We start from the raw sequence: 27,452 nt of genomic DNA on the forward strand, positions 1-27,452 counted from the left end.
CATTTCCGCCGTGCCTGTCATTTCGAACAACACGGGGGGGGGGGACATATGTTAAAGGACCTAGCACGCGTGGCCGGTTTCTAGACTAGTTTCTACGTCTAGCGTTAAATGAATGTGCAACGATAAGATAGGATGGAAATCAGTCTACTTGAAGTTCGTGAGCGCTCTACCAAAACACGGGTATTTTTACAATTTAGAGCTAATAAATGTTTTATCTGTACATGTTAACATATTGATATTGTTAAATATTACGATATAGTTTATACAAACTAACCTTGGCTTTTGGTTTAAAGTATATTTAGTTTTGTTTACCGAAACCTGGTTCCATTTGCACGAAGTTGTGACGAGGTGTACCAACATTTCGTCCCAAGACACTTCATCCCCAGTAGATTCGTCCTCACACAGTTCGTCTCAGTTTATCTTCAACCTTGACAGTTTTACCCCACCTACCTATGCTTATTACTAGGATTATAGCATTCTTTTTACGATTACTTGTTCCAATAAGAAGTATTTATTATTTTTCATTCATATAGAAATGTAAATATTATAGGCCCATTACTAATAATATACTATTAGGCTTACCTAATGTGTGTGGGTCTGTGTTTTTAGCTACTATACGTTGTACTAGCAAAACATTTTAAGTGATTTTTGTCAAAACTTTGAGTTTGGCTTCACCAACAACAGAAAAGGACTTAAACTTAATAATGAATGTGGCCACCGACGGGTATTGATCCTAAACCGACCACACATCAAGCAAGCTCTTTACCGCTGGGCTATGTCCCGCTCCTTGTAGTTAACAGTGTTATAGGAAAAATATCCGCCCGGTCCCCTCCTCCCCTAACCCTAACCCCAACCTTAACCTTAACCTTAACCTTAACCTTAACCCCAACCTTAACCCCAACCCCAACCCCAACCTTAACCCCAACCCCAACCCCAACCTTAACCCCAAACCCAAACCCAAACCCAAACCCAAACCCAAACCCAAACCCAAACCCAAACCCAAACCCAAACCCAAACCCAAACCCAAACCCAAACCCAAACCCAAACCCAAACCCAACCCCTAAACCCTAAACCCTAACCCCTAACCCTAACTAAAAATAATAATGGAGGGGACCGGGCGGATATTATACCGTGTTATATAACACACTTGTTTAATTTTACAACAAAAAAAACCCCGCTATGTCACGTCAACGTACGTACGTTAAAATTATATACATCGATCACATTACTTGTTTGTGAATAATAATTTTGGGGGTGTATGATACCGTATATCATTACTGAGGGGAGAGAGGGCATCTAATTTTGACAAAAATAGCATTGCATAATATTTCAATGGCCCCTTATAGCATGATTGTCTTAAAATATATTTTCTTGATTAATTTATTGTACTAAAATTTGATTATGGTATTCTTTTGTTTAATAAATTGTGCTACTGATCAGATAATAATCGAAAATTGATTCTTCGGCTTCTATGTGATGGTTGATTATAAAAATTAATAACTGATTGTCACAGAAAATTTTAACTGCTTGTTTTGGCAGTTTAGGTACCGTAATGGAATTGCTGAAAATATTGGGAGGTTTTAGTTGTTTTTCATGTGTATGTAAGGAAAACTAATATTGAAAAGAGATTATTTTTAAAAGGTAAATTTAGTTATTTGTAGTGTCTATATCCTAATGAACATGACTATATGTGCATGGTCTTAAGTTGATAATTCAAATCCTTTTTAAGTTTGTATATTTCTGAGTTTATAATTGAAAGTTGATTGTTTGGTGTAATCAATTATAAATTATTTATATTGTAACTGATGATTGATTATGAAATTCCAACTGATTACACTATATATACCAGTAATAATAAGTACAGACCTGTACAGGAACTAACTTCTGCTTTAAACTTAGAACATATTTTCTTTTGGTATTCACAAATTGGATTTATAGACATTAAATTTTATTTTGATGAATTTGTTTTGCAGATTTATGACAAGTAAACTGATGAAGTTCGTCATCAGAAAGACATGCAGTGGTGGAATGCGATTGGGTCACATAGAAAATTTTGGTCGCCTTGGAAACAAAAGCACAAAAACACCTATGTGTATTTTATACACTAGAGGAGGTAACTTTGTTATTCTTTACATACATTTGATTTTGATTAGATGTTTATAACATGGATGGATAGTGGCCATGGTTGGCCCATGGGAGGCATAGAATTATTGGTAAGGCCTATCTTGACTATGTTCAATGGGTTCCACCTAATCGCATACAGGGTAATAGAATTGCAATATTTGTTGAAACACTGAACCATTTCCTATAAATTGTATGCAAACCAAGCTGTTTAATTGAATAGAGTCTCTGATCAAAATTTGCATATTTGCAAAACAAAATAGCAGAAAAGCAAGACCCTCACCCCATGAACATGTAATGTTTAACTAGACGGTAATCTCGCAAAATATGCCGGTCAATTTTACACTGTTTACACCACTTCGTTATGGTGCACTGAATACCAATTTGGTGTTAAACTGAACGAAGTGGTGCAATATCAACTGCGGAAATCAGTTATAGCCTTATGTGTAAATGACTAGATCGGGTAATTGAATAGGAGTATGTTTGCACTGAGCCTTTGCAATTACGTGGAACCCACTGTATATATGCATCATATGTGGAAGGTAAGAAATAATTTCCTCACCAAGACATTTTTTTTTTAATAGATGTTTTGTGCCGCATTCTTGGGTATTTTGAAGCAGTTTTCAGTGACATGCACTGTTTGGAGATATCATATTTTACACAGGCATCAGAAGTTACCAGCAATAGTCGGGGGGGGGGGGGGGGGGGGGGGGGGGGGGGGGGGGGGGGGTGGGGGGGGTGTAACTCACATGTAACAACTAACCCCCACCCACCCACCCCTCAATTAAATTGAGTGCTTTACCACTGGACTTTAAATGCATGTTTTTGGAAAGAATTATGGCTCTCGAATTTAGGAGATATTACAATCATCCTGCTTATAGTTTTCCAGACATTTGTTTTGGCAATGCATCAAGATATTCGGCTGAAATTTGATGCATACATGTAGCTTTTCCATGTATAGTTACAGAGTTATGGCCCTTGAATATTATAACCATCTTCGGAATTTTTAATATATCTTTATCTTGTAAAGTTACGGCTCAACCTTTATGGATTTTAACCCTTTTTGACAGTTACAGGAAATAATACACTATATCACCTTCTTAAAAATGTTATATAAGAATTATTCGTAATTTTTTGCACATTTATCGATGTATAACAGTCACAAGTTTGATAAAATCATGTAAAATTGTTCATCATTTTTAGTGAATTTATCGACGTATAACCATCACATATTGTATAAAATTATGTAGCATAGCAAAGCAATTTTATTCTAAATTTGTGACTGTTATACATCGATAAATTCGCAAAAAAACTAACAGTTCTTATTATTACAAACAGCACAACTTATTTAGTTACAACTACACATAATTCATAAATCAGTTTCTAACATTCTTCCCATTATCTGCTTTACGTAATATCGTCCCATTTGATGTAATGACGTCATTTTCTGAGGTGTTTAGATTAAAATTCTTCACTACATTACTCAATTTCATGCAGTTTGTGATAGTTGTACATCAATAAATTAATTTTAAAAAAAATGACAAACAGATTTTATATAATTACAAAGACAGGAGCTTGTGCGGGGGGGGGGGGGTTATGGCAGTGAAACCCTCCCCTTGATCAAGCAGATGTTCTCTTTGTTTTAATACTTTTCCGGGGAAGCATGTCTTAACCCCTCATAAATGCCGCTAGCCACAGTTTAGCCCCTCACCCTCTTCTAAAATGTATGCACAAGCACCTGGACACACCATATTTAGTTAAAATACACATAAATCAACTTCTAGCGTCCTTTCCATTTACGTAATGACGTCCCAGCTGGCGTAATGACGTTATTTTCTGGAGTTTATCGAAGGATAACATTCAGTTTTTCTTCAACATCGTCCAATCAGAATTGAGGAAATCGTATAAACGTGGGAAATTTTGTAATTATATACATGTAACATTATGTATATCAAATCCCCATAAAAATTTGTTGGGCTCTGTAACGGACATGCATTACTTTAGCAGTACTCTCAGAATGTTTGTTTTTATTATATAAATTATAGGTATATATTTCTTGTAATGAACATTGTGTATTGCAGGTAGTGTTCCACATTTGACAAATGACATGTTGAATAAAATCCAAGACCTGCCAGTTATGTCATCTGTCTCTCTTAGCATGATGTAAGTTAGCTTTGATTTTTTAAAACTTATTTTATTTATTTCCAGGGCCAGCTCTGGGTGATCAGAAAATTTAGCCAAATTATCTAAAAAAAATGCAAAACCTATAGCTATTTTCCAACAAAATATAAATTATAACACAATATTTTTTCACCAAATTAAAATAAAATTCGCCAATTCTTGTCAAAATTCGCAATTGGCGAATTTGGCGAGTGGCAGAGCTAGCCCTGATTTCATATGCTTATGTTTGTCTTAGTATAATTCAAATTTCGATAAACAGATTATTTATTCCATATTATCCTTGTCAGAATATTTTCTGTTTTGCTCATGTGAATCACAAATGAATGAAGAAGAAAGAAGAAGTGTTTTATTTAACGATGCACTCAACACATTTTATTTACGGTTATATGGCGTCAGACATATGGTTAAGGACCACACATATTTTGAGAGGAAACCCGCTGTCGCCACTACATAGGCTACTCTTCCGATTAGCCGCAAGGGATCTTTTATTTGCGCTTCCCACAGGCAGGATAGCACAAACCATGGCCTTTGTTGAACCAGTTATGGATCACTGGTCGGTGCAAGTGGTTTACACCTACCCATTGAGCCTTGCGGAGCACTCACTCAGGGTTTGGAGTCGGTATCTGGATTAAAAATTCAATGCCTCGACTGGGATCCGAACCCAGTACCTACTAGCCTGTAGACCGATGGCTTGCCACCGAGGCCGGTCACAAATGAAGGAAATGTTTTATTTAATGATGCACTCAACACATTTCATTTACGGTTATATGGCGTCGGACATATGGTTAAGGACCACACAGATATTGAGGGAGGAAACTGCTGTCGCCACTTCATGGGCTAATCTTTTCGATGCACCATCCCATAGACAGGATAGCATATACCACAGCCTTTGATGTACCAGTCATGGTGCACTGGCTGGAGCGAGAAATAGCCCAATGGGCCCAGTGACGGGGATCGAAGCAAGTACTCAACCCGCTGAGCTGAATCTCACCCCCACCAATGAATGAAATGAATTTGTTTAATGTTTGGCTATTGGCCGTCAAGATAGATTGCCCACAGGGCAGGTATTGTATTTTAATTACTTTGTCATCACCCCGGATGTACATGTATAAAGCTGTATCCTAAATGGCCGCGAGTGATTACTTTAGAAATCATTGATTTCAATTGAAATCAATGATTTCTAAAATAATCACTCGGATCTCTCATGGCCAGTTAGAATACAGCTAATGTAGTGTTTTTAAGGATTTATTTATTAAAATATTTTACATACACAAGGCACAATATATCACAAGAACCGTTGTTCTGTTCGTGTGTCAGTTATGCAACTTTAAAATCATGAGAGCCGCCAATCGGTCACATATAAATGAACAATTACATTCTAACATTAATAAAAGTACCATATATGAGTAATGAAAGTGAAAATCAGTTTGTTTTTAAATACATTTGAACCACCAAGCTAGCACAGAACCGTAGTTCATGGGTTTTAGGATTAGGTAGACCTGACTCATCGGTTACAAGAATTATGTTTACGTAACCAAACAATTGGTTGTTTAAGTAAAACTCACATGAACTGACTTACGGTTACCTAACATTTTGAAATATTGTCCCTTGACACAGGAATTTATCCGGGCATTCTATGGGATCAGAATATAGGCCTCTTCCCAAAAGAAAATGGCACTGAAAATCTTCAATATATATTTTAATTATGTCTGTTGCAATAAATAAATTCAATACTGGTATACTGCATTGTTCAGTGGTCTGATAGAATATCCCATGTATGATTTACTCACACTAATTTTTCCCAATCCCATTGGTCATGGGACCCTGCAGAAAAATCGTAGATAAATCCCTGACATTGGTATTCTGATAGTGGAATTGTACAAGTTTCGGAGATGGATCTCTACAAATGCTGAATTAACATTTTACGTTGTCTGTTCAGTGTTTCTTTGTGTTGTTGTTCAGGGCAGAGCACCATGAAGCTGTTTCAGCATTTGGAGAAGGAGTGGCACGGTTCTCCTCTATGCAGGTATTCATTCATTCATTTCAACTTATTTTCGTGCTCATGTTGTCCTGGGCACACACCTCATCTATCTGGGCTGTCTGTCCAGGACAGTGGGTTAGTTGTTAGTTGGTTAGTGGTTAGTGAGAGAGAAGAGGGTGTAGTGGTCTTGAGCCCTTAAGAACTCGCTCTGGGTTGGAGCCGGTACCGGGCTGCGAACCCTGTAATTACCAGCCTGTAGTCCGATGGCTTAACCACTGCACCATTGAGTCCAGTATTATGTAGGTAGAAAATGATTTATAGTTATATTTATTGACAAGTGAACCGAGACGGTTTGTTTTAAACGTATGACCTCCATTTAAAACTATACATATAAATGTATTTTAAATGTATGACCTCTATTTAAAACTATACATGTAAATGAATTGACCTCCATCTATAACTACATGTAAAATATATGTATTTTAACTATATGGCCTAAATGTAAATGTATTTTAAACGTATGGTCTCCATTTAAAACTACATGTATATGTATTTTAAATGTATGACCTTCATTTAAAACTACATGTAAATGTATTTTAAATGTATGACCTCCATTTAAAACTATATGTAAAGACATTATCTTTATTATAGACTAATTGTAAGTGTTTCTGGGACACTGCACTTGCTAAACCTACATGTATTTGCCTCTTTGAAAAACCATGTGCGGGATCTAGTTCAGTCAACAGAGCACTTGCTTCAAGTGCGTGGGTTGATGGATCGAATGCCCTCAGTGGACCCATTCTCTGATTAGCTTTTTACAATCCCAAGCAGCACCCCATGACTGGTATCTTAAAGGAACGTTGTATGTGCTGTTCTGTCTTTGGAAACATAGATCGCTAGCCTGATGTGCTTTGGTCATAGAATTGAAGCTCTAGTTGGGAACGATTCTCAGATTGGGTTTTTCCCATTCCGACCAGTACCCCACGACTGTTATATATAATAGGCTGTGGCATGTGCTGTCCTGTCTGTGGGAATATACATGTAAAAAATCCTTTAATGCAAATGGTAAAGTGTAGTGGGTTCTTCTTATACAGTATGTCAGAACTGTCAAATGATTGACATCCTTTAGTCAGTGATTAATCAGTGTGCTCTAGTGGTGTCATAAAACAAACCAAACTTTTTAACTTTTAATAATGTGCAGTAGGCTTAAGGCAGTTGTATCCTAAATAATATAGATCTGGACCTGTGCTTATAAAAGTATTAAAACTTAAAGTCCAGACTTTAACGTCATGGCAGCGCCATTCAAATAGCATTAAAGTCTAGACTTTTAAGTTTTATAAGCACAGGCCCTGAAATTACATATTACTAGAAAGTAAGATGATAATTATTTATAAGCAATTTTATTTTATTTTTTTAGGAATTTTTAACCTACTGCTGTATCCATGACACCAGTGTTACCGTGCCTTCTGGTTATAATGAAACATCTGGGACGTCAGTTTGGGGCAAAGGAGGAAAGATCAAGGTTTGAAGCTGTATACATGTTTACGGGGTTCGAACATAAACATTTGTTACCTACATGTATATTAAGCAATTTTAAAAGGCTTTTGCTGTTTTTAAAATGCTCATCTAATGGCTACAGCAATATTAAACAAATAACTTTTGCATCAACTAAACACAGAATTAAAAACAAAAAATATTATTCATTCATCTAACATGTTACAGTAATAATTGTTTATTAGGTAGCAAAATTTTTATTTTAATCTTATTTAATTTCTCATTCCCACAAAACATTAAGAAGATTAAGGGAATTTACCAAAGTTTAGTTTTAAAAGTAAATTCAAGTGAGATATACATGTGGATATATCACTTGCAATCAGGCATATGTAGTTAACATAATTACTTGCAAATTCTACTTGTCACAGGCATTGGGCAGTGGTAATTGTAAAATGTTGTTATGTTTCCTGTACCTACATGTACATGTATTAAGGAAAGAAACTGATAATATTCCTCCATTAAACACTGGAGTTTCTGGGCACGTTGGGTGTTAGGGATGCACCTACAATCACATGTTGAGGTTTTGTGTGCTGGGTGTTTCTGGTGAATGTTTTGGTGGGTGGGTCTTTTCTTTCTTTTTGGGGGAGGTGGGTGGGGGAGGGGAATATATTTTATTCCGGTACATGTCAGTTAGATAGTAATATGTTTGTGTGAATATATTTATTTGTATATAAGGCATACAGGCTCCCATATTGGGGTTGGGATGGGGAGGGGGTGAGCAGACTGATTTTTGGACAAATTAAACAATTACCCAAATCTAGAAAAAGTTTCAGGCCAGCTCATTTTGTTTGAATGTCTCCATAATTTTTTTCACCAATAATGTGAACATTTGCACAGCAATAGCAGAGTAGTTAGCTCCTCCCCTGTCATACAGTTATGTTTACTTGTGTATTCCAGCTGGATGTGGATTTGTTCATGACTGTACAAGAGGCCTTGCAGCCCGACTGGTACCAGGCCCTGTCAGACAGCGACACTAACAAAGAATCATCACAGAAGAGACTCGGCAAGTCCGTCAACAGAACTCTCACATTCCTCGATCAAATTCTAGAACAGCATTCCAAGTCACAGGTTTGAGCTCAGATTAGCTTTTGTTCAATGTGTCAAAATATTACATAGCTGGTGGGAAGGAGATACAAACTTAAGAGAAAGACCCCTTTAGTTTTTCTGCTACTGTGTCCTAATGAGATGCTTGATGTAACCTGTATCCATACAGTCGAACTTACATAATTCATATGCTACCAACATGTCGATATGCAGCGAAGCTTGTTCACTCAAACTATTAAATTAAAGGGACAGACCATAGTTTCAGCCCATGAAAATGCACACTAAGTTTAGTTAATCTACAAAACTGTAACACATTTGGATAAAGTTACAATTTAGTGAAACATGAGTCTGTGACTTTGAAATGGTGAAATACTCTTTAAAAATAGACTAAAACTCGACTCCATAACTGTTATTTCTCAGACGCACATGCGTTTTTAAAACTATGAGAAATGCATTTTGTGATATTAAACACCAGGATGACCAAAAACACTTCGAATGTACAGAAATGGATAATCTAAATAATAAAATCTAAGTAAAGTATGATTTCAGTTATCATAAACGGCTGTAATAGTCAAAAATATGCCTAAGTATTTAAAAACTAGGGTATGTCCTTTTAAGAGAATATGGGGCGGGACATAGCCCAGTGGTAAAGCGTTCGCTTGATGCGTGGTCGGTCTGGGATCGATCCCCATCGGTGGACCCATTGGGCTATTTCTCATTCCATCTAGTGCTCCACAACTGGTGCAACAAAGACTGTGTACTGTCCTGTTTGTGGGATGGTGCATATAAAAGATCCCTTGCTGCTAATCGAAAAGAGTAGCCCACGAAGTGGTGACAGCGGGTTTCTCTATATCTGTGTGGTCCTTAACCATATGTCTGACTCCATATAACCGTCAATAAAATGTGTTGAGTGTATCATTAAATAAAACATTTACTTCCTTCCTTCAAGAGAATGAAAGAAAGAAAGAAATGTTTTATTTAACGACGCACTCAACACATTTTATTGACGGTTATATGGTGTCAGACATATGGTTAAGGACCACACAGATTTTGAGAGGAAACCCGCTGTCGCCACTACATGGGCTACTCTTTCCGATTAGCAGCAAGGGATCTTTTATTTGCGCTTCCCACAGCCTGGATAGCACAAACCATGGCCTTTGTTGAACCAGTTATGGATCACTGGTTGGTGCAAGTGGTTTACACCTACCCATTGAGCCTTGCGGAGCACTCACTCAGGGTTTGGAGTCAGTATCTGGATTAAAAATCCCATGCCTCGACTGGGATCCGAACCCAGTACCTACCAGCCTGTAGACCGATGGCCTAACCACGACGCCTCCGAGGCCGGTCAAGAGAATGAAGACGCGTGTTGGTGTAAAGCTTGACTCACCTGGGAATTGCCTAAGAGACTCTTTTAATCTTAATATCTATTTCGAAAAACATGAACAGGCATTTTTTGTAAATGGCCTCAATTTGCTGTAATTTTTTCCTGTTAAATGAGAAGTCACTATTTATATGCAGAGACCTCACTCTTTAAATGGAGTTATTACTCTCACTCCCCTGAGACTAGTTCAGGGAGCGTAATTTTAGCTACCCTTAGGATTTGAATTTATATAGAGAATAACTAGTTAATGACATCGGATATCTGCTTTATCCTGTGATGGTAAGGATGTGAAATTCCGTGAAGCTCTACCGAGCGGAATTTGTCATTCAGCCTGAACAGGGTAAAGCAGATATCTGATGTCATTAACTGGTTGTTATCTTTATCCTGCAGACCATTCAAATTATGGGGAAAGCTATTATTTCTGTTCTTTCAGCCAAATTGAGTGATGACCTAGAGGTCAAATGAGCAATTTTGTAATGTAGCTATGTGTGTGACGTCAAGTCATATCATGCTACTATACGGATATGACTTTGCTTTATTTGTCATCATATTCCGTCAGTAGAAACAGTGGTTGCAGGATAAATTGTATTAATATGGTAATGTCTTTAATGGTGATTTGAGCCAAATGCCTGTTTGTGTATTTCGACATAGATATTAAGATTAAAAGAGTCTCTTTGGCAATCCTTTCTCTTTTTTTTACAGCAAGGCCTGTGTATGATAGCTTGTCTTATAGTGCACCACTCATCACTTGAATAAAGACATTACCATTAAAATAATTCCAGACATTTATCTTTTGTTTCTCTTTGATAAAGTGTCAACCATACTGACCAAATATTAATTACATAATATAGGTATGTTTCGGTGGATTTATCGCAAGTCTTCTGTCATTACTGTTTAGATTTTTTATGTCTATATTTGTTAGAGACTGAAGGGTGTGGAGGTGTTTGGGGTGGTGGAGGGAGGCCACAGCTTGAAGGAGAGAGAACGATCAGCAACAGAGACATCAGCCAGACCTGTCGCAGGTGATTAAAGGGGCAGTTCTCAGTGCCATGTTTACAACTAACAGAACCTTTTTGATTATTAAAATTACACATCAAAGCCATTTTCTTGTTTAGAATATCAGTATCTGTATAAACCAGGTGTCTGTTGTCGTCCTTCCAATAATTTCATGCATACGAAAATATATATATTACAGAAAACATTAGCAGTGACTGGTACAAACATTAACATACAAACACAACACATTGAATAGACAGACACTGGTATTCTAAACAAATTTTGTATTTTAAAAATAATTTTAGTGGCCAAAAAGGCTTTGTTAGATGTAAACATCTTACAATAGTTACAAATTTGAGATGGTCCCTTTAACAACATTATACAGAATTCTGATATCGAGGTTTCAATACATGATATATTTTTATTAAACATTTTTAGTTTTTCTCATCAAAACAATAAGCTGTGCCATGCTTCTAACCAGTGTGAAAAAATAGTATTACCCAAGCAGGCACTCATTATGGGGAAATAAAAATCATAATTTCTCATTATCATGCATTAATTGGTCTAATGAACAATACTATTGGATAATTTGACACTTACAAACCAATGACCTTGTCTGTACTAAATATGACGTCATCACGATTTGGCAAACGCACACAATGACATCATGTAGTTTAAAGAGTTTGCATTTACAAATGTGTTGTTAGTGTTATATTTTTAAATTTATAACAAAATGTCATTTTAATGCAATTCATTACAGATTTTGTACCAGAATAAAGAGAACTTTTGTTTTTCAGAATTATCTATGAACGTGATTAAATTACAAAGTTATTGCAATATTCAGAACAGTGCGTAAAGTGGTATATATTGTTTCTATACATGTACATGCATATGTGTGTCGAAAATAAAGGTTTTTAGAGAAAAAATAGCTCAAATAATAAATAGAATAACAAACTCGGCACCAGTTATTATCAAACTGATGTCTCTCGTGAAATAATTTTCAATTGCCAATCGCTAAAGCTCGTGACAACTAAAAATTATTTCACTCGGGATATAAATTTGATCATAACTGGTAACTTGTTTATTATCTTGTATATAATACATATTAATAAGAGACGAGTTAATTTTTCTGGTAATTATTATAACACTGTTATCTTTATAATGACAATTAACATGTGCAAAAGTTTAGGTCTCACACTTCTCAGTATGTTTAATTGTTGGTTCTTTGTTCAATAGTTTTCCTTCAACGTGGGAATGACATGGTTCATTGATTTACCATACCGTTTTGTTAAGAAGTTCATTGTCTTTATAAAATCTAATTAATAAAATCAAAACCAATTGTCGTTGGTAAAACATAACTGTATATTATTTTAAAATGTCGGTACAAATAAATTTAAAAAATCAAAATGTAGTTTAAAAATTACTTTTAAAATGGAATTGTTTTCTAAAAATATTCATTTAGAATTATTTTTCACCAATTTTTTTTATCCAAATCTGTTTTTTTTTTTTTTTTTTTATTGGTTTGCCATTCAAGGGAAATAAGTCTTCAGGTATGATTCAGTACTACGGAAATTCAATAAACCGGACACTTTTAGGAAAAACCATACTGTCCGGATTATTGAGGTCTCACTGTATTTGAAAATTGGGCTGAAACAAAATTATTCCCGGTATGAGCCCTGACAAACATCATCAAGATGTTTTTATCGTGAATCCATAAACTCTTTGTACTACATTTTAATGGAGGAAAACTATAAACTTGGATCAAGGAATTATTTTTAAATTAGAATTTGGTTTATTAGTGTAGCACCATAAGGTAGTAAACTTGTGTCCGATCTTTTTGTTATTTAATTTATATTGTTATATTATTAGAGTAATTTAATTTGCAGGTTTTGTGTTGGATGGTTTTCAGAGTCTGGGACCTGATTCTGAATCACTTTGTGTAGCAGATTTTTCTGAGGTTTTAAAGCACACGTTGGTTAGTATGACTCTTGTCATGTATATTTATTATGTTTTTGGTTTAAAGGCGCACACCCTAGTTTCACCTCATGAAAATGGACACTAAGTTTAGTTAATCTACAACCCTGTAACACATTTGGATAAAGTTACAACAGAGTGAAACAAGAGTCTGTGACGTTAAAACCGGAACATATCCTAGAAAAATAGACTAGAACTCGAATCAATAACCGCTACTTTTCAGACACACGTGTGCTTTTAAAAATATGAAAAATGCATTGTGGTATTACAAACACCAGGATGACCAGAAACACTTCGGTTGTACGGAAATGGATAATCTAAACAATAAAATATAAGTACTGTTTGATTTCAGTGATCCTAAACGGATCTAATATTGATAAAATATGGCTTAGTGTTTATAAACTAGGGTCTGTCCCTTTAAGATAAATTTATGTTGAAATAAGTATTGTATACAATGTTACACCCAATTGTCTACAGGTTTTGGAATGTATAAATAATAAATAACGTTAAAACTTTTTTGAAAATAAATAAATCTCAGTGTAAATAAAAAAGTTTCTTTATAAATTGCAATCATATTGCATAGGTTAAATCTTTTTTTTATATATATATATATATATACAGACAGACCTGAAAATTGTGGGAATGATCGTTTCATTCATGTGTTGCCCGCACAGATCTTAATTTTGCGTAACCTATTTTTTGTTGGCACGAAATTTCGATCACCATTTACTTTAATATAACAGGTTACGCAAAAAGAAAATGGGTTACCTGGATTTATTTCTGCGTAACCGATAAATGGGTCACACAGATTTTCAAATCTTAGAGGCCTGATGCAACAGCCAAGGTAAAGCACAGTAATGTATTAAGAAACCTTTATTTAAATATATTTGTTTGGTATAGGCAGGGCTTCTAGATTATGGTAGCTCCACTCTCATGGCTAGTGATATTCAGTGTTAGGTTTGTAAATAACTACTGTTGCCATGCCCGACAGATAGTGAAAAAACTATTGTTAAATGTTGTAGTTAAGTCTATTTTGTAAATATGAATATCATGACCCTCACCCCCCAATGTTAGTGATTTTAAGCTATATCTCTCTCTTTATGTGACATATTATTTAGTAAAATTGTATTAACTTAAAGTAAAGTAGGGTTAGTGAGTTTTTAATAGGTGGCTAGTAATTTTTCAAAATCACTGATCCCATAGCTAGTGGATTTTATAAAAATTCTAGAAGCCCAGCTGGGTTTAAAATTTAATATTTTTTTATCTACATTTTAGCATTATTTCCTATATAATTATATGCCAAATTCATCAGTTCCCTTTTGATGCAGACTGACTATATTTTGACAATCAGGAGAGAACCCTATTATTTGAATTTTTAGAATACCAGATACACACATTCTGATAATAATTCAATTTTCATATTTAATTAGTGTCTAACTATTTCTATGTAGCATGGACCTTTTATATTTAAGTTATGTTCCCAAATTTTGTAATATACTATAAAAACTAAAATTTGTCAAGCTTATCCTTACTGTTGTCTCTACTTTTGCCATTAATTTTGTTTTCACCACTAAACTTTAAAAAATGAAAAACGCAAGTTATTGTCTCCATATAGGCAGGAAGCTGCCCGTGCCAAAAAGCGAGCAGTATTGTTAAAAGATAAACTGTTCATCGATGGTGTTCAATTTCACTTGCCAGCTGATGTGGAATCCGCATGAGTGAAGCATGTGCATACCGATACATCTGATGTAAACAAAAAAGGGAACCGGTGGAAACTAGGACAAGTTGGGGAAGGCAAATCATGCCAATAAGTTCGTGCTGCAGATTTTATCGTAGAATATTCATAGTGGGTTTTCTGGGAAACTGGAAACAAGAGAATTTATAGACTTCTTACAAAGATATGATTTGATTTCTTTACATGAATGTTGGAATGATAACAATTTAGATTTTAGTGTTAACAACTATGAGTGTAAGGTGTTTCTTGTCCTTAAACGAAAATGCGCACAGGGCGGTGGTACTGCTATATTATATAAATGCCAATATAAGACATATATATCACTTGTTGAAAACATTTTTGATAGTATTATTTGGGTCAAACTGGATAAATATCTTAGTACTAATGATAAGGATATATATTTAGCGTCATTGTATATTGCATCTAAAAGGTCTTCCTATTACAGGGCTCACCTGTTTCTTTGCCAGATTAGCCAATTGCAAATTTTTATACAAACTGGCTACAACATTTAGTTGTTGGCTAACAAAATTTTCGTTAAATTAGCCACTTTTTTATAATTTTCAAGGGAATTTTCCACATATCAGAGAATTAACTAAACCAAAATTTGTTCCAGTGTGATCCCTGCTATTATGGGCTTTACAATTGTGATTTGTTTGTTGAGTTGCAGCATAGTATTGAGAATTACTCTGCCTTGGGTGATGTGTTAGCTATAGGGGATTTTAATAGTAGGACAGCTTCTAAAGATGATTTTATTACATTAGATGACCCTCGTGTTAGTGTTCTGAATAATATTCAACAAATTATGCAGGATGACAAAGATGTTGCGTTAAAAACGCGAATTAATCCAGACATAGGACATAATAACTTTGGCAATAAAATGTGGAATCTGTGTAAAGCTGCAAGCCTACGTATTATGCATGGGAGGCATACTAATGGACTGGCTAACGGTTTTACATTCCACAGTCATCAAGGACTCAGTGTTGTTGACTATTTACTCGCACCATGTGAGATGATCTCGCAGATAGAACAGTTTGTTGTATGTGATCTTAACCAGGGGTTAAAATTCACTAAACTCTCGCAACTATGCCTTCTCGCAGTGCAATGCTAAATGACTTGCAAAGAGGATACTTTGTTATCTAGCAGAGCCTAAGAGACCTTTGTGAATTAGGCCCCAGTTCCCTGACCATGTCCCATTACTTGTGTCACTTGCTGTGAAAAATGTGTTTGTTAAACATACTTTCTGTGAACTAGTACAAGATTTATCTGACAATGAACTTATAAGAAGAAAGTGTCAAAGGAATGGAAACTGTAAAGATGCATGTGCAGAGGCCAGTATGGTCAACATTGCTTTATTTGATACAGCTGTAGGGGGAGTGGTAGAGACTCAATATGATATAGATCAGATGGTAGATAATTTTACTCAGGCACTTCACGAAGTCACTGATCCATTTCTCAAATGTAAGAATACCCATAATTCTAATTTCAGTAGTAATAATGCAACAAGAGTAACGAACAAACCTTGGTTTGACAATGAATGCAAATAACTACAAAAAGACTATCTTGATGCGCTGGTGAATTACAATTGCAATAAATGTCAGTGGCGGATCCAGAAAATCCATTTAGGGGGGCCCCAGTGACATGAGGTAGAATGCTAAAGGAACTCTGGGGGATGTTTGGAGGGGGATCGTAAAAAAAAAATGAAAATTAATATATAATAAAATTATAATTATCGCAAAATTTAGGGGGTGCTGGGGCCTTCCCCCCCCCCCCCCCCCCCTAGATCCGCCTCTGAATGTCCTGATAATATTAATAACTTACACAGATGTAAAACTGCATACGAAAAGTTGGAGAAATATCTTACAAGACAATATAATATCTGGCAGGGCGACCAGCTTGAATATTTGAAATAACCTTGTATAACCCTAAAGAATTTATTGTATCTTTTCTAAATCAAAGAAGACGATTTCTAAAATTTCTCTTGATACATTTTTTGAACATTTTAAAGGATTGGGTAGTTCTGATACTATCAATAATGAAGTTCAAGATGATACGAGTTGTGAACTCAATAATAATGAAACACTATATGAACAATTGGACATGGAAATTACAGATACTGAAATAACTTCTGCTATAAAAAATTTCAATCATCAAAAACGTCCTGGGTTTGACACAATTATAAATGAATTTTTCATAGAATTTAGTGAACTCCTAATTCCTTATATTAAAACTATATTTAATAACATCCTCAATTCTGGGATTTTTCCAGCATCATGGAGTAAGGCAGTTATTGTTCCTGTTCCTATTCTGATCCTAACAATTATCGAAGTATCAGCTTACTCAGTGCATTAGGCAAATTATTATTTACTTCCATTCTTAATAGGCGTCTGATAGATTGGTCTGAAGATTTCAATATCATTAGTGATGCTTAGTTTGGTTTTCGTAGTGGTTTGGGCACAGTGGATGCCATATTTTCACTATATTCCATTATTTAGTTTGCTTTCTCTAATAAAAATAGATTATATTGCTGCTTCATTGATTATAAAAAGGCTTTCGACTCTGTCAACAGGTTTAAGCTTCAGGCTCGTAGCCAGGATTTTGAGAGGGGTGGTGGGGAGGGGAGTCGTTTAGGCTTATGGTGAGGCACGATGTGACTCACACGATGGTGCGAAAAGCCTCATTTTCTTAGTGGGGTCCGGGGGCATATTGAAAAAAAAAAGTCACGGGTAGGGGGGGGGGGGGGGGGGGGGATAAGACTGACCCCCCAACCCCCATTGGCTTCGGGCCTGGCTTTTTAGGACTGGCATTAGGGGTAAACTAACGGTCATTCAGAGCATACATTTGTGTGTACATGTATAAAAGTGTTAGATCTTATGTAATGTTATTTAGGAAGTTTTTAAAAATGAGATCGGCCTGATGCAGGAAGAAATTTTGTCGCCAATATTGTATTCCCTCTATGTGAATGATTAAGAAAAATATTTTATGGAAAATTTATGTCCAGATTTTGAGCTATGAGAATTAAGTTTATGTTTTTCTTTATATGCTGATGATATGGTAATATCTTCAAAAAGTGTTGAAGGGTTCCAAACTATGTTAAATAATCTAAGTTCATACAATAACAAGTGGAAATTGTTTCTTAATGAAAGAAAAAAAAAAATTGTGGTATTTAGGAAAGGAGGTCATCTGAAATATAATATGAAATATGGTACTATAATGGTATTAAGATTGAGACTATCGATCAATCTTGTTATCTTGGAATAGCTCTGAATTATATTAATAAATTTTCTCACGCTATTATTATAATCACAGCTCAAGGTTGTAAAGCTTTATACGCTCTTAAGAGAAACACCAGGCATCTAATGCTCCACATTAATACTTCCCTTAGTTTGTTTGAAACCTACATTAAGACTTATTCTATATAGCTGTGAAATTTGGAGTCTCATAAGGCAGAATCCATAGAAAAGTTACTTAGAATTTTGTAAATATGTCTTAAAAGTTAAAAATTTGATTCCGAATATCATGATATATTTTGAATTAGGACAATATCCACTAATGTATATTCGAAAATATCAAATGTTGAAATATTGGCTTAAACTATTGGAAACCAAAAACTGTATATTGCATCTTGCATTCACAAAATTAAGATTCAAATGTAAAAACTTTATTATTAAAAATAATTGGGCTGCTCACATAAAGCATTTGTTGTGCGCCATGGGTCATTTGGATTTATGGCTTCATCAAGATTTAATAATTAATGTAAAGCTCTCTTTGCAATCTATATGGTAAAGAATTATGGATCAGGAGCAGCAGGAACTTTCATCTCAATTACAAGATTCCACTAAATGTTCATATTTCTACAAATATCTTCTTAACGAGATTAGACTACAAATATATCTTTCCATACCCTTCTCTACTGTATATAAAAGATTGATTACTAATTTTATATTATCTTCACATGACTTGGCCACTGAGGTTGGGCGTTACAACAACACTCAGCGTAGTGATAGATTATGTATGTTCTGTGATATGAACAAAATTGAAGACGAGTTTCATGTTATCTTAAGTTGCCCTTTCTTTGACGACCTAATACTTTTATATATAAACAAATATTATTGGGTCCATCCATCCATGTTTAAGTTGGTTTCATTATTTAATTCCTCCAGTAAAAATAACTTACGGCGATTGGATAAATTTCTACATAATTTATGTAAAAGACGACAAAACACCCATGCTTGATTTTCCTGTGTTCAAATATATATGCTCAACTATTACTGTTTTTATTATGTGCATGCTGCTAACGGGGCATCTCTCTGGAGCTGGATATAGGGGTACAGAGATTTCTTTAATCATCTTTGGGTACTTATATTTTCAGTGAATAAGAGATACATTACCAAGTGAGTTATGTCTGCTGTAATTGTAGTTCCAGACCAGTGGATGCTCTGTTCACAACGCTTCCCTAAAATTAAAATTACTTCTGACATTAGCTACTATATTGTCATCAGTTCATTAATGCCTGTGTGCATTAGACTCTGTTTGAAATGTGTATGCTGTTGTTTTGTGCTGATGAACCTCGGGTTCAAGGCTGAAATAAAGAATTGAACTGAAATATAACTGTACATAAACATGTTTTATACTTTTATCACTTTTATATTTCTTTCAAAGCTTAAAGCGACTGTCCTCAGTTTGCTGATATTTTAACATGTTCTCGATTAGTAGAGCCTTTTTAATGATTACTGTTACATACCTGTATTTAATGTACTTACTTGTTTAGAATATCGGTGTCTGAAAATTCAATATGTTGTTTGTCATCCTAATGTTTGCACTAGAGCAGTAACGAAATTGCAATACAGTACGATACATTCATGTTTTAATAATTTTTGGTAAAGTTTGATTATGGTTATCATACCCCTGTATTTCATAAACTTGAACTCAACAGTTTAATTATCGATGATTGATATGAAATGTTAAGTATCGCAATATGATACATATCGTGACCCAAGTATCGGGATACGTATCGTATCGCGACCTCCCATATCATTACAGCTCTAGTTTGTACTAAGGGGCAGTATGTAGCCCAGTGGTAAGGCGCTCGCTCAATGCACGGTCAGTGTGGGATCGATCCCCGTTGGTGGGCCCATTGGGCTATTTTTCATTCCAGCCAGTGCACCATGACTGGTATATCAAAGGCCATGGTATGTACTATCCTGTCCCTTGCTGCTAATCGAAAAGAGTAGCCCATGAAGTGGTGACAGCGGGTTTCCTCTCTCTCTATATGTGTGGTTCTTAACCATATGTCTGACGCCATATAACCGTAAATAAAATATGTTGAGTGTGTCATTAAATAAAACATTTCTTTCTTTTTTTAGTTTGTACTAGTCCAAATTAGACTTTCTTTGTCTCCCAATAATTTTGTATGTACAAAAACATATAATAAAAGAGAAATAAAACGACTTTTAAGCCACTACAAACCTTAGGACAATCAGAAACACACTGGATGTAAAGCACTGATCTTCTAAAGAAAAAAATGTGTTTAAACTGTAATTTTTGTCATATATTAGTCAGAAACATGTTATGATCCTGTAACAGTTATCAGCTGATTTCTTTTATACTGAGTTTGAAATACCATAGTATTCATTACAAGCCACCTGTTGCCATTTCAGGCACTGCTGCCCGAGGACAAACCTCGCTTAATGCAGTCCCTATGGAGACCAGATGCTGTGCTGGATGCTGTAGAGATGGGAATCGATATTTTTGATACATCATATCCTTTACATACATTCATAATCTATAGACTTAACACCCATTACGTTGTATGGTGTTGAGTTTTGTTGATTTGTTCTTCTTCTTTTCCACTTGCATCATGCTTGTCAAAATAAGCCAGCATGCTGTTGTTGTGATGGCAGCATCACCATGTTTTTCCATGTTTTTGTTTCAGTTTTTATATGCCCATTTATGATGGGTCGTATTATGATATGGCGTTGTCCATGTGTTAACTTTTTCTTGTCCATATCATATCTTGCATACAAATGCATACAGGACCATAAAACTTCACATGTAGAACCAACTTGGGATGGGGGGGGGGGGGGGGGGGGGGGGTTGCATACTATTATTAGGTCACTGTGACTTACTTTTCACAGTCTACTGCACATAACAGTAAATCCTTGTCCAGGACCATCATAAAAAGTTTATTTTGTTTAACGACACCACTAGAGCACATTGATTTATTAATCATCGGCTGTTGGATGTCAAATATATGGTCATTTTTGACACAGTCATAGAGAGGAAACCCGCTACATTTTTTCATTAGTAGCAAGGGATTTTTTTATATGCACCATCCCACAGACAGGATATCACATACCACTGCCTTTGATATACCAGTCTTGGGGCACTGGCTGGAACGAGAAATAGTCCAATGGGCCCACTGACTTGGATCGATCCTAGACCGACCGAACATCAGGCGCGCGCTTTACCACTGGGCTACATCATGGGATGGCGAGGTGTCACGTACTATCACATGGAGGCAGGATTTAGCTCAGTCGGCTCGCTTGAGGTGCTTACGTCGCAGGATTGAACCACCTTGGCAGATCCATTCAGCTGATTGGGGTTTTTCTCGTTCCAACCAGTGCACCACAACTGGACAAAGGCCATGGTATGTGTTTTCCTGTCTGTGGGAAAGTGCATATAAAAGATCCCTTTCTGCATTAGAAAAAATGTAGTGGGTTTCCTCTGATGACTACAAGTCAGAACTACCAAATGTTTGACATCCAATAGCCGAAGATTAATTTATCGATGTGCTCCAATGGTGTCGTTAAACAAAACAAACTTCTTCTTCTTTACTGTTACTAGGTCATTGACGTACTTTTCACGGTCTATTGCACATAACAGTAAATCCTTGTCCAGACCACATTTTGCACACAGATGCATACAGGACCATCAAACCTCACATGTAGGAACAACTTGGGATGATGGTGTGTTGCGTACTATTACTAGGTCACTGTGACCTACTTTTCACAGTCTACTGCACACAACTGTAAATCCTTGTCCAGATCACATCTTGCATACAGATGCATACAGGACCATCAAACCTCACATGTAGGACCAACTTGGGATGATGATGTGTCACGTACTATTACTAGGTCACTGTGACCTACTTTTTACGGTCTATTGCATATAACAGTAAATCCTTGTCCAGATCATATCTTGCATACAGATGCATACAGTACCATCAAACCTCACATGTAGGAACAACTTGGGATGATGGTGTGTTGCATACTATTACTAGGTCACTGTGACCTACTTTTCACAGTCTACTGCACACAACAGTAAATCCTTGTCCAGATCATATCTTGCATACAGGACCATCAAACCATGTGTAGGAACAACTTGGGATGGTGGATGGTCGAAAACAAACTGTTCATCCATCCCATTGCAAACATTCACATTATTACTTGACTTGAATCATACCCGTAACATATTCATTAATATAGATATGGTTTTCCATCAAACTCGGGTACACTTGTTATTATTTAGTGCCATATTTGGGCTGATTCTCACTGTTGTATTGAATATTAGTAACCAACCATCCCACAGACAGGATAGTACATCTGTGGGATGGTGCATATGAAATATTTCTTGCTATTAATAGAAACATCATGTGGGTTTCCTCTCTAAGACTATGTGAAAATTACCAAATGTTTGATAACCAATAGCCGATGATTAATAAAATAATGTGCTCTAGTGGTGTCGTTAAAGAAAATAAAACAAAACAAAGATACCATTTATAATAATGGTAGCTAATAACTGTAATTATTATACGTATGTAGGTAATATCCTTGACACTAGCCAGGTATCCATACATGGCAGCCAACCGCGGGGAGGCTCTGGTGTTCAGCCACACATACAGTTCACCTTCCGATCTACCGAGCGGCAATGGCCACACAGATGCACAACCTCAGGCCAGTCAGGGATGTCTTGTGATTAACTTGACAGATGAACAGTAAGCAATGTTATACTACTACTAGTCATTGGCAGATCCAGAGAGGAGTCAGGGGGATCTGATGACCTCCCACCCCACCCATTTGATGTGCACTTTATAATGCTTTTTTTTTTTTTAAATTCAACTCCCACAATATATATGAAAATGCATCTCTGGATATCTTTATTTCAAAATTCTCTGAGGTGAACTCTCCTACAGATCTTGGCCCCATTGCTCATTTGCCTTTGATAAACTCAGATTTGCTCTTTTTACAATTTTGTGACCCCTCATTACAAAATCTTGGATCTGCCCCTGCTAGCAGACATTCCAACATTTTAGAATTAGAAAGTGGAAGGTGCACTGACTTTACAAGTGGTGCCGAGAGTGATATGTTTCTTGTGTTTCGATTGGTCAATAGTTTATGTGCAGCCAACCAAAGCACCACTTTTAGTTGTGAATATAAAGTTTTCTGTCGGAGGCCGCAAGCAGAAACTGAGGGAATCAGGTTACCATGGCGACGTGGCATACTCTAGACCTAATCATGACTCACTAGCCGGAGTGCTGTCTAGTAGATAGGCCTACTGAAATAAGCTGGATTAATCATTATTTGATATCGATTTAAACCAAAAGCAATTTAAAGCTTAAATTTTCTTTATTTTGTTTTTTTACTTCTTTTTTTTTTTGCTGAAAGTGGTAGGAAAGCTTTGAAATGCAGTAGGCGGTAGAACAGTGAAGAAATTGGTAGCCTACCACGTGAAGCGGTAGGGTTGGCTAGTATGTGCTAGTATTCTCCTGACAGTAAAAAGCCTCAAGTGTTTTGATGTATTATTTGAAGTGGAATGTCCAGTGTATTCAAATATAGATTTCTTTCACGCTTCTATCTATATCTAGCTTATTCCTTATTAACTGTTAACTCAGTACTATGTAGTCAACTTACTTTTTAACTGCAACTTAAGCTACTGGTACTAAATTGTGGACTGCCAAATTGATAACTGAAACTGGCAGACTGTATAATATAGAGAGATCCTACAGAATATAATTTATGTAATGCAGATGTTGGTGATGAGTTTCATTATATTTTTATTGATACATCTTTATATGTTGAGAGTAAACTTTTGTATTAGTTCCCTTATTTAGGTTATTAGTCTGAAGGGAACTATAGGTTTCATCACCGTTTGTCAGTCTGTTTTCCGGACTTTTTTCTTTTTTTTTTTTTTTTTTTTTTTTTTGTAATGTCTCAAGATATGGAGCTGAAATTTAGTTTTTTGCTATAACATGGAGATTTACCAAATTGAGACAGAGTGATGGCCCTTTAATGTAGTAAATACGGAAATTTGTTTTCCAGACCGGTTTTTTTGACAATGCATGAGCTGAATTTTTTTTTATAGATTTGCTATATACATGTACTGTTACATTTCACATTTTCATGGCAATTTACAAATTTGTTTTTTACAGAATTATGGCCCTTGAATTTAGGAGATACAAAACATTTTGGGCCTGATAGTGGACATGTAATGCTTTAGCAGTACTTTCAGAATGCTTGTTTTAACATGGGTTAATTTGATCTTTATCATCTGCTATCATTTTGTTATTTTTCTTGTGTTTTTTGTTGTTGTTTTTTTTGGTATGTTGGGTTTTTGTTTTTTCTTTCTTTCTTTGATGTGTGATTCTGTTTTTAGATACTTTGATGACTTCTGTCCACTGTTGGCTGGTTGTCCATGCTACACGTGTGAGAACTTCACACGGTCCTACATAAATCACCTCCTCCGAACCAACGAGCTTCTGTCTGGTGTCCTACTCAGCATGTGAGAATGAAAGAAATGCTTTATTTAATGACGCACTCAACACATTTTATTTACGGTTATATGGCATTGGACATATGGTTAAGGACCATATATAGTGAGGGAGGAAACCCGCTGTCGCCACTTTATGAGCTACTCTTTTTCGATTAGCAGTAATGGATCTTTTATATGCACCATCCCATAGACAAGATAGCACATACCACAGCCTTTGATGTACCAGTCGTGGTGCACAGGCTGGATCAAGAAATAGCCCAATGACGGGAATCAATCCCAAAGCGACCGCGCATCAAGCGAACACTTTACCACTGAGCTACATCTCGCCCCAACATGTGAGATGCTAAAACTTATTTCTACAAGTTAATTGTTATCCTGCATTTCTAAAATAACACGTCAACATATAGGAATTACTTTTCCATCAACGGCATCAACCTCTACATTTAGGTCAACATTAAAATTTTGTGTTTATCTCCATTTCTCTCAAATCATAAGTCCTAGATCAATGAACTTGATTTACAATTACATCTATGAATGTTCATCTCAATGAATGTTAAACAAAAATTTTGAATTTATTAAATTAAAATTTTAATTTAATTTTGTTTTTTAATTCTGTTTTAAAATTTAATATAAACGTCTTGCAATGCAACTACAAGGTATTAGCAACAGCAAATAGGTTTATGGTAGGAGAGCCATATAATTCTACAGAATTCTTGTTTATCTGGGGTCTCACTACACAGTTTACTTCTGGGTGAGAGTTCATTCATCATGGTCCACTATAGTTCCTAATTGTAACATACATGTATGTTGTGGTTCACATATTCACTTCTGGAACTTGGGGAAGAATTAAAAGAATGTGTATGTTAAATGGTAAGCCTTCTGGCTGTATTTTGCCCATGTTATTTTGTAATGTTGTGTATTGACCTTTTGGGACATGGTAGTATAGCGCAAGAGACAGCCAGAGTGAATCGGTTAATGAACCACCTGTTCGGACTGGTACTACAGCCAGATGCAGTCATATAGCAAAAAACTGAGATGGAAATGTTCTGAATTTTGGAGTGAAAATAAATGGTTACATAATGTATATTCGCAATGGTGTATGTTGTTAGTGCCAACGACAACCAGTTCTATTGGCAATTTTCATTTGGAGTTGGGCAATTTAACATGGCAGATGACATCTGTGTAGTGAGACCTGGTTAGACCAGCCTTGAAATTATTCTTTTTTCTAAACATACGTGATATACTTTTTCTGAATCCAAACACAGTGTGCTGCTTTACAATAAACTGTTACATATCAGTTTCATCAGTTTAATCATCAATTTCTGTCTAGCATGACCCATTGCAACATTAAATTTGTGACAGCTGCGGTTTGTGAAACTAACATTATCAATGTAACATTATCATTGTAACCTGCATTCATAAAACACAGACCAGCCTCAGTGGCGTCGTGGTTAGGCCATCGGTCTACAGGCTGGTAGGTACTGGGTTCGGATCCCAGTCGTGGCATAGGATTTTTAATCCAGATACCGACTCCAAACCCTGAGTGAGTGTTCCGCAAGGCTCAATGGATAGGTGTAAACCACTTGCACCGACCAGTGATCCATAACTGTTTCAATAAAGGCCATGGTTTGTGCTATCCTGCCTGTGAGAAGCGCAAATAAAAGATCCCTTGCTGCTAATCGGAAAGAGTAGCCCATGTAGTGGTGACAGCGGGTTTCCTCTCAAAATCTGTGTGGTCCTTTACCATATTCTTTCTTTCATAAAACACAAAATGTAGATTGAATAAATCAGCCAATCAGTAAATGAAAACTGGGTTTATAATAAGTGGGAACTATAATTAATCTGTTTACTATGTGTTTACTTATACATCTTTGTGACTGAACTCATCAAATGCGTTTAACATTGATTGTTTAGTGAAAACAATCACACTTAATTTTTATTCTTACTCAGACTTAGTGGATATTAAGTAAGTTAGCTCACTGGCATAATGTTAGTTTCTTTTGTTTAACGACACCACTAGAGCACATTGATTTATCAGTCATTGGCTATTGGATGTCAACCAGTTAGTGACTGACATATAGTCTTAGAGAGGAGACCCACTACATTTTTCCATTAGTAGCACACATGAAATTTATGGATCTTGTTTCTGAATTGTTTTATACCCATTGTTCCTAATGGCACTTCAGCCCTTGCAATATTATATATAAACTAGTATGTAGACACTCAAAATCTCTTTCACCAGTGAATACAGCATTGTTGACTGAATTTGATGTCATATAGGCCTATTTGGGGTTTGTTTTTATTAGCCCACCAAATTCACCTTATTATTATAACTAGTTTATTTTTTATTTATTTTTCAGGCACAATCTTCACCATTATTTACAGTTTTTCAAATCACTGAGACAGTCCATAGCAGAGAACAAATTTGATTTACTCAAGCAGTTGATATATAAACAAAAACCAGTGGACAACTCATTGTGACAGTATTAAAATAATCTCTTTATATTTGTGCTTCTGTGCTTCTGTTTTGTGTTCAAATTACATATACTGAACAGAAAAAAGAGAGAATATTTTAATATACATCCTGGGATGAATGAATGAATGAATGTTTAATGACGTCCCTGCACAAAAAAATGCATATCGGGGGTTGGGCGTCAAACAAACGTTAGTATATAGAAATTGTATTACATACTGGAATGAAGTTATGTCCCGTTTGT

The 27,452-nt window shown here is 35.8% G+C and overlaps 2 protein-coding genes across 3 annotated transcripts in view; one reads left to right on the forward strand and one right to left on the reverse strand.

The window, feature by feature from the left end:
* LOC121383058 (hydroxylysine kinase-like) overlaps positions 1 to 20,548 on the reverse strand; it is a 55,487-nt gene extending 34,939 nt beyond the window's left edge. Inside the window, exons 1-2 of one of the 2 annotated variants that reach the window (XM_041512820.1) lie at positions 20,434 to 20,548; positions 19,356 to 19,420 (exon numbers count right to left, since the gene is read on the reverse strand). Coding sequence is in view for 1 of the 2 variants with exons in the window: in XM_041512819.1 (XP_041368753.1) it covers positions 19,356 to 19,445 (90 nt within the window). In the remaining variant the exon portion in view is untranslated. Of the gene's footprint in view, positions 1 to 19,355; positions 20,068 to 20,433 lie in introns of those variants that run through there. The other variant, XM_041512819.1, reaches the window with a different exon arrangement.
* Positions 54 to 27,240, forward strand: LOC121383057 (queuine tRNA-ribosyltransferase accessory subunit 2-like). Its single transcript, XM_041512818.1, has 12 exons — positions 54 to 180; positions 1,974 to 2,113; positions 4,203 to 4,284; positions 6,265 to 6,328; positions 7,701 to 7,805; positions 8,735 to 8,905; positions 11,185 to 11,284; positions 13,145 to 13,233; positions 20,625 to 20,725; positions 22,811 to 22,960; positions 24,619 to 24,744; positions 27,096 to 27,240. The coding sequence occupies exons 1-12, from the start codon at positions 113 to 115 to the stop codon at positions 27,214 to 27,216; spliced, it is 1,317 nt and encodes a 438-aa protein (XP_041368752.1). The 5' UTR covers positions 54 to 112; the 3' UTR covers positions 27,217 to 27,240.
* The last annotated feature ends 212 nt before the right edge of the window (positions 27,241 to 27,452 follow it).

This window comes from Gigantopelta aegis, chromosome 10 (assembly GCF_016097555.1).
Source record: "Gigantopelta aegis isolate Gae_Host chromosome 10, Gae_host_genome, whole genome shotgun sequence".
NCBI lineage: Eukaryota > Metazoa > Mollusca > Gastropoda > Neomphalida > Peltospiridae > Gigantopelta > Gigantopelta aegis.

What these genes read in the sequence shown, in the direction of transcription:
- LOC121383057 (XM_041512818.1), top strand. Translation starts at nt 113, where the DNA reads ATGTGCAACGATAAGATAGGATGGAAATCAGTCTACTTGAAGTTCGTG. An exon ending in AGGTTTTAAAGCACACGTTG is followed by an intron (nt 13,234 to 20,624) that starts GTTAGTATGACT and finishes TTGCCATTTCAG; the next exon opens with GCACTGCTGCCCGAGGACAA. An exon ending in ATCGATATTTTTGATACATC is followed by an intron (nt 20,726 to 22,810) that starts ATATCCTTTACA and finishes GACACTAGCCAG; the next exon opens with GTATCCATACATGGCAGCCA.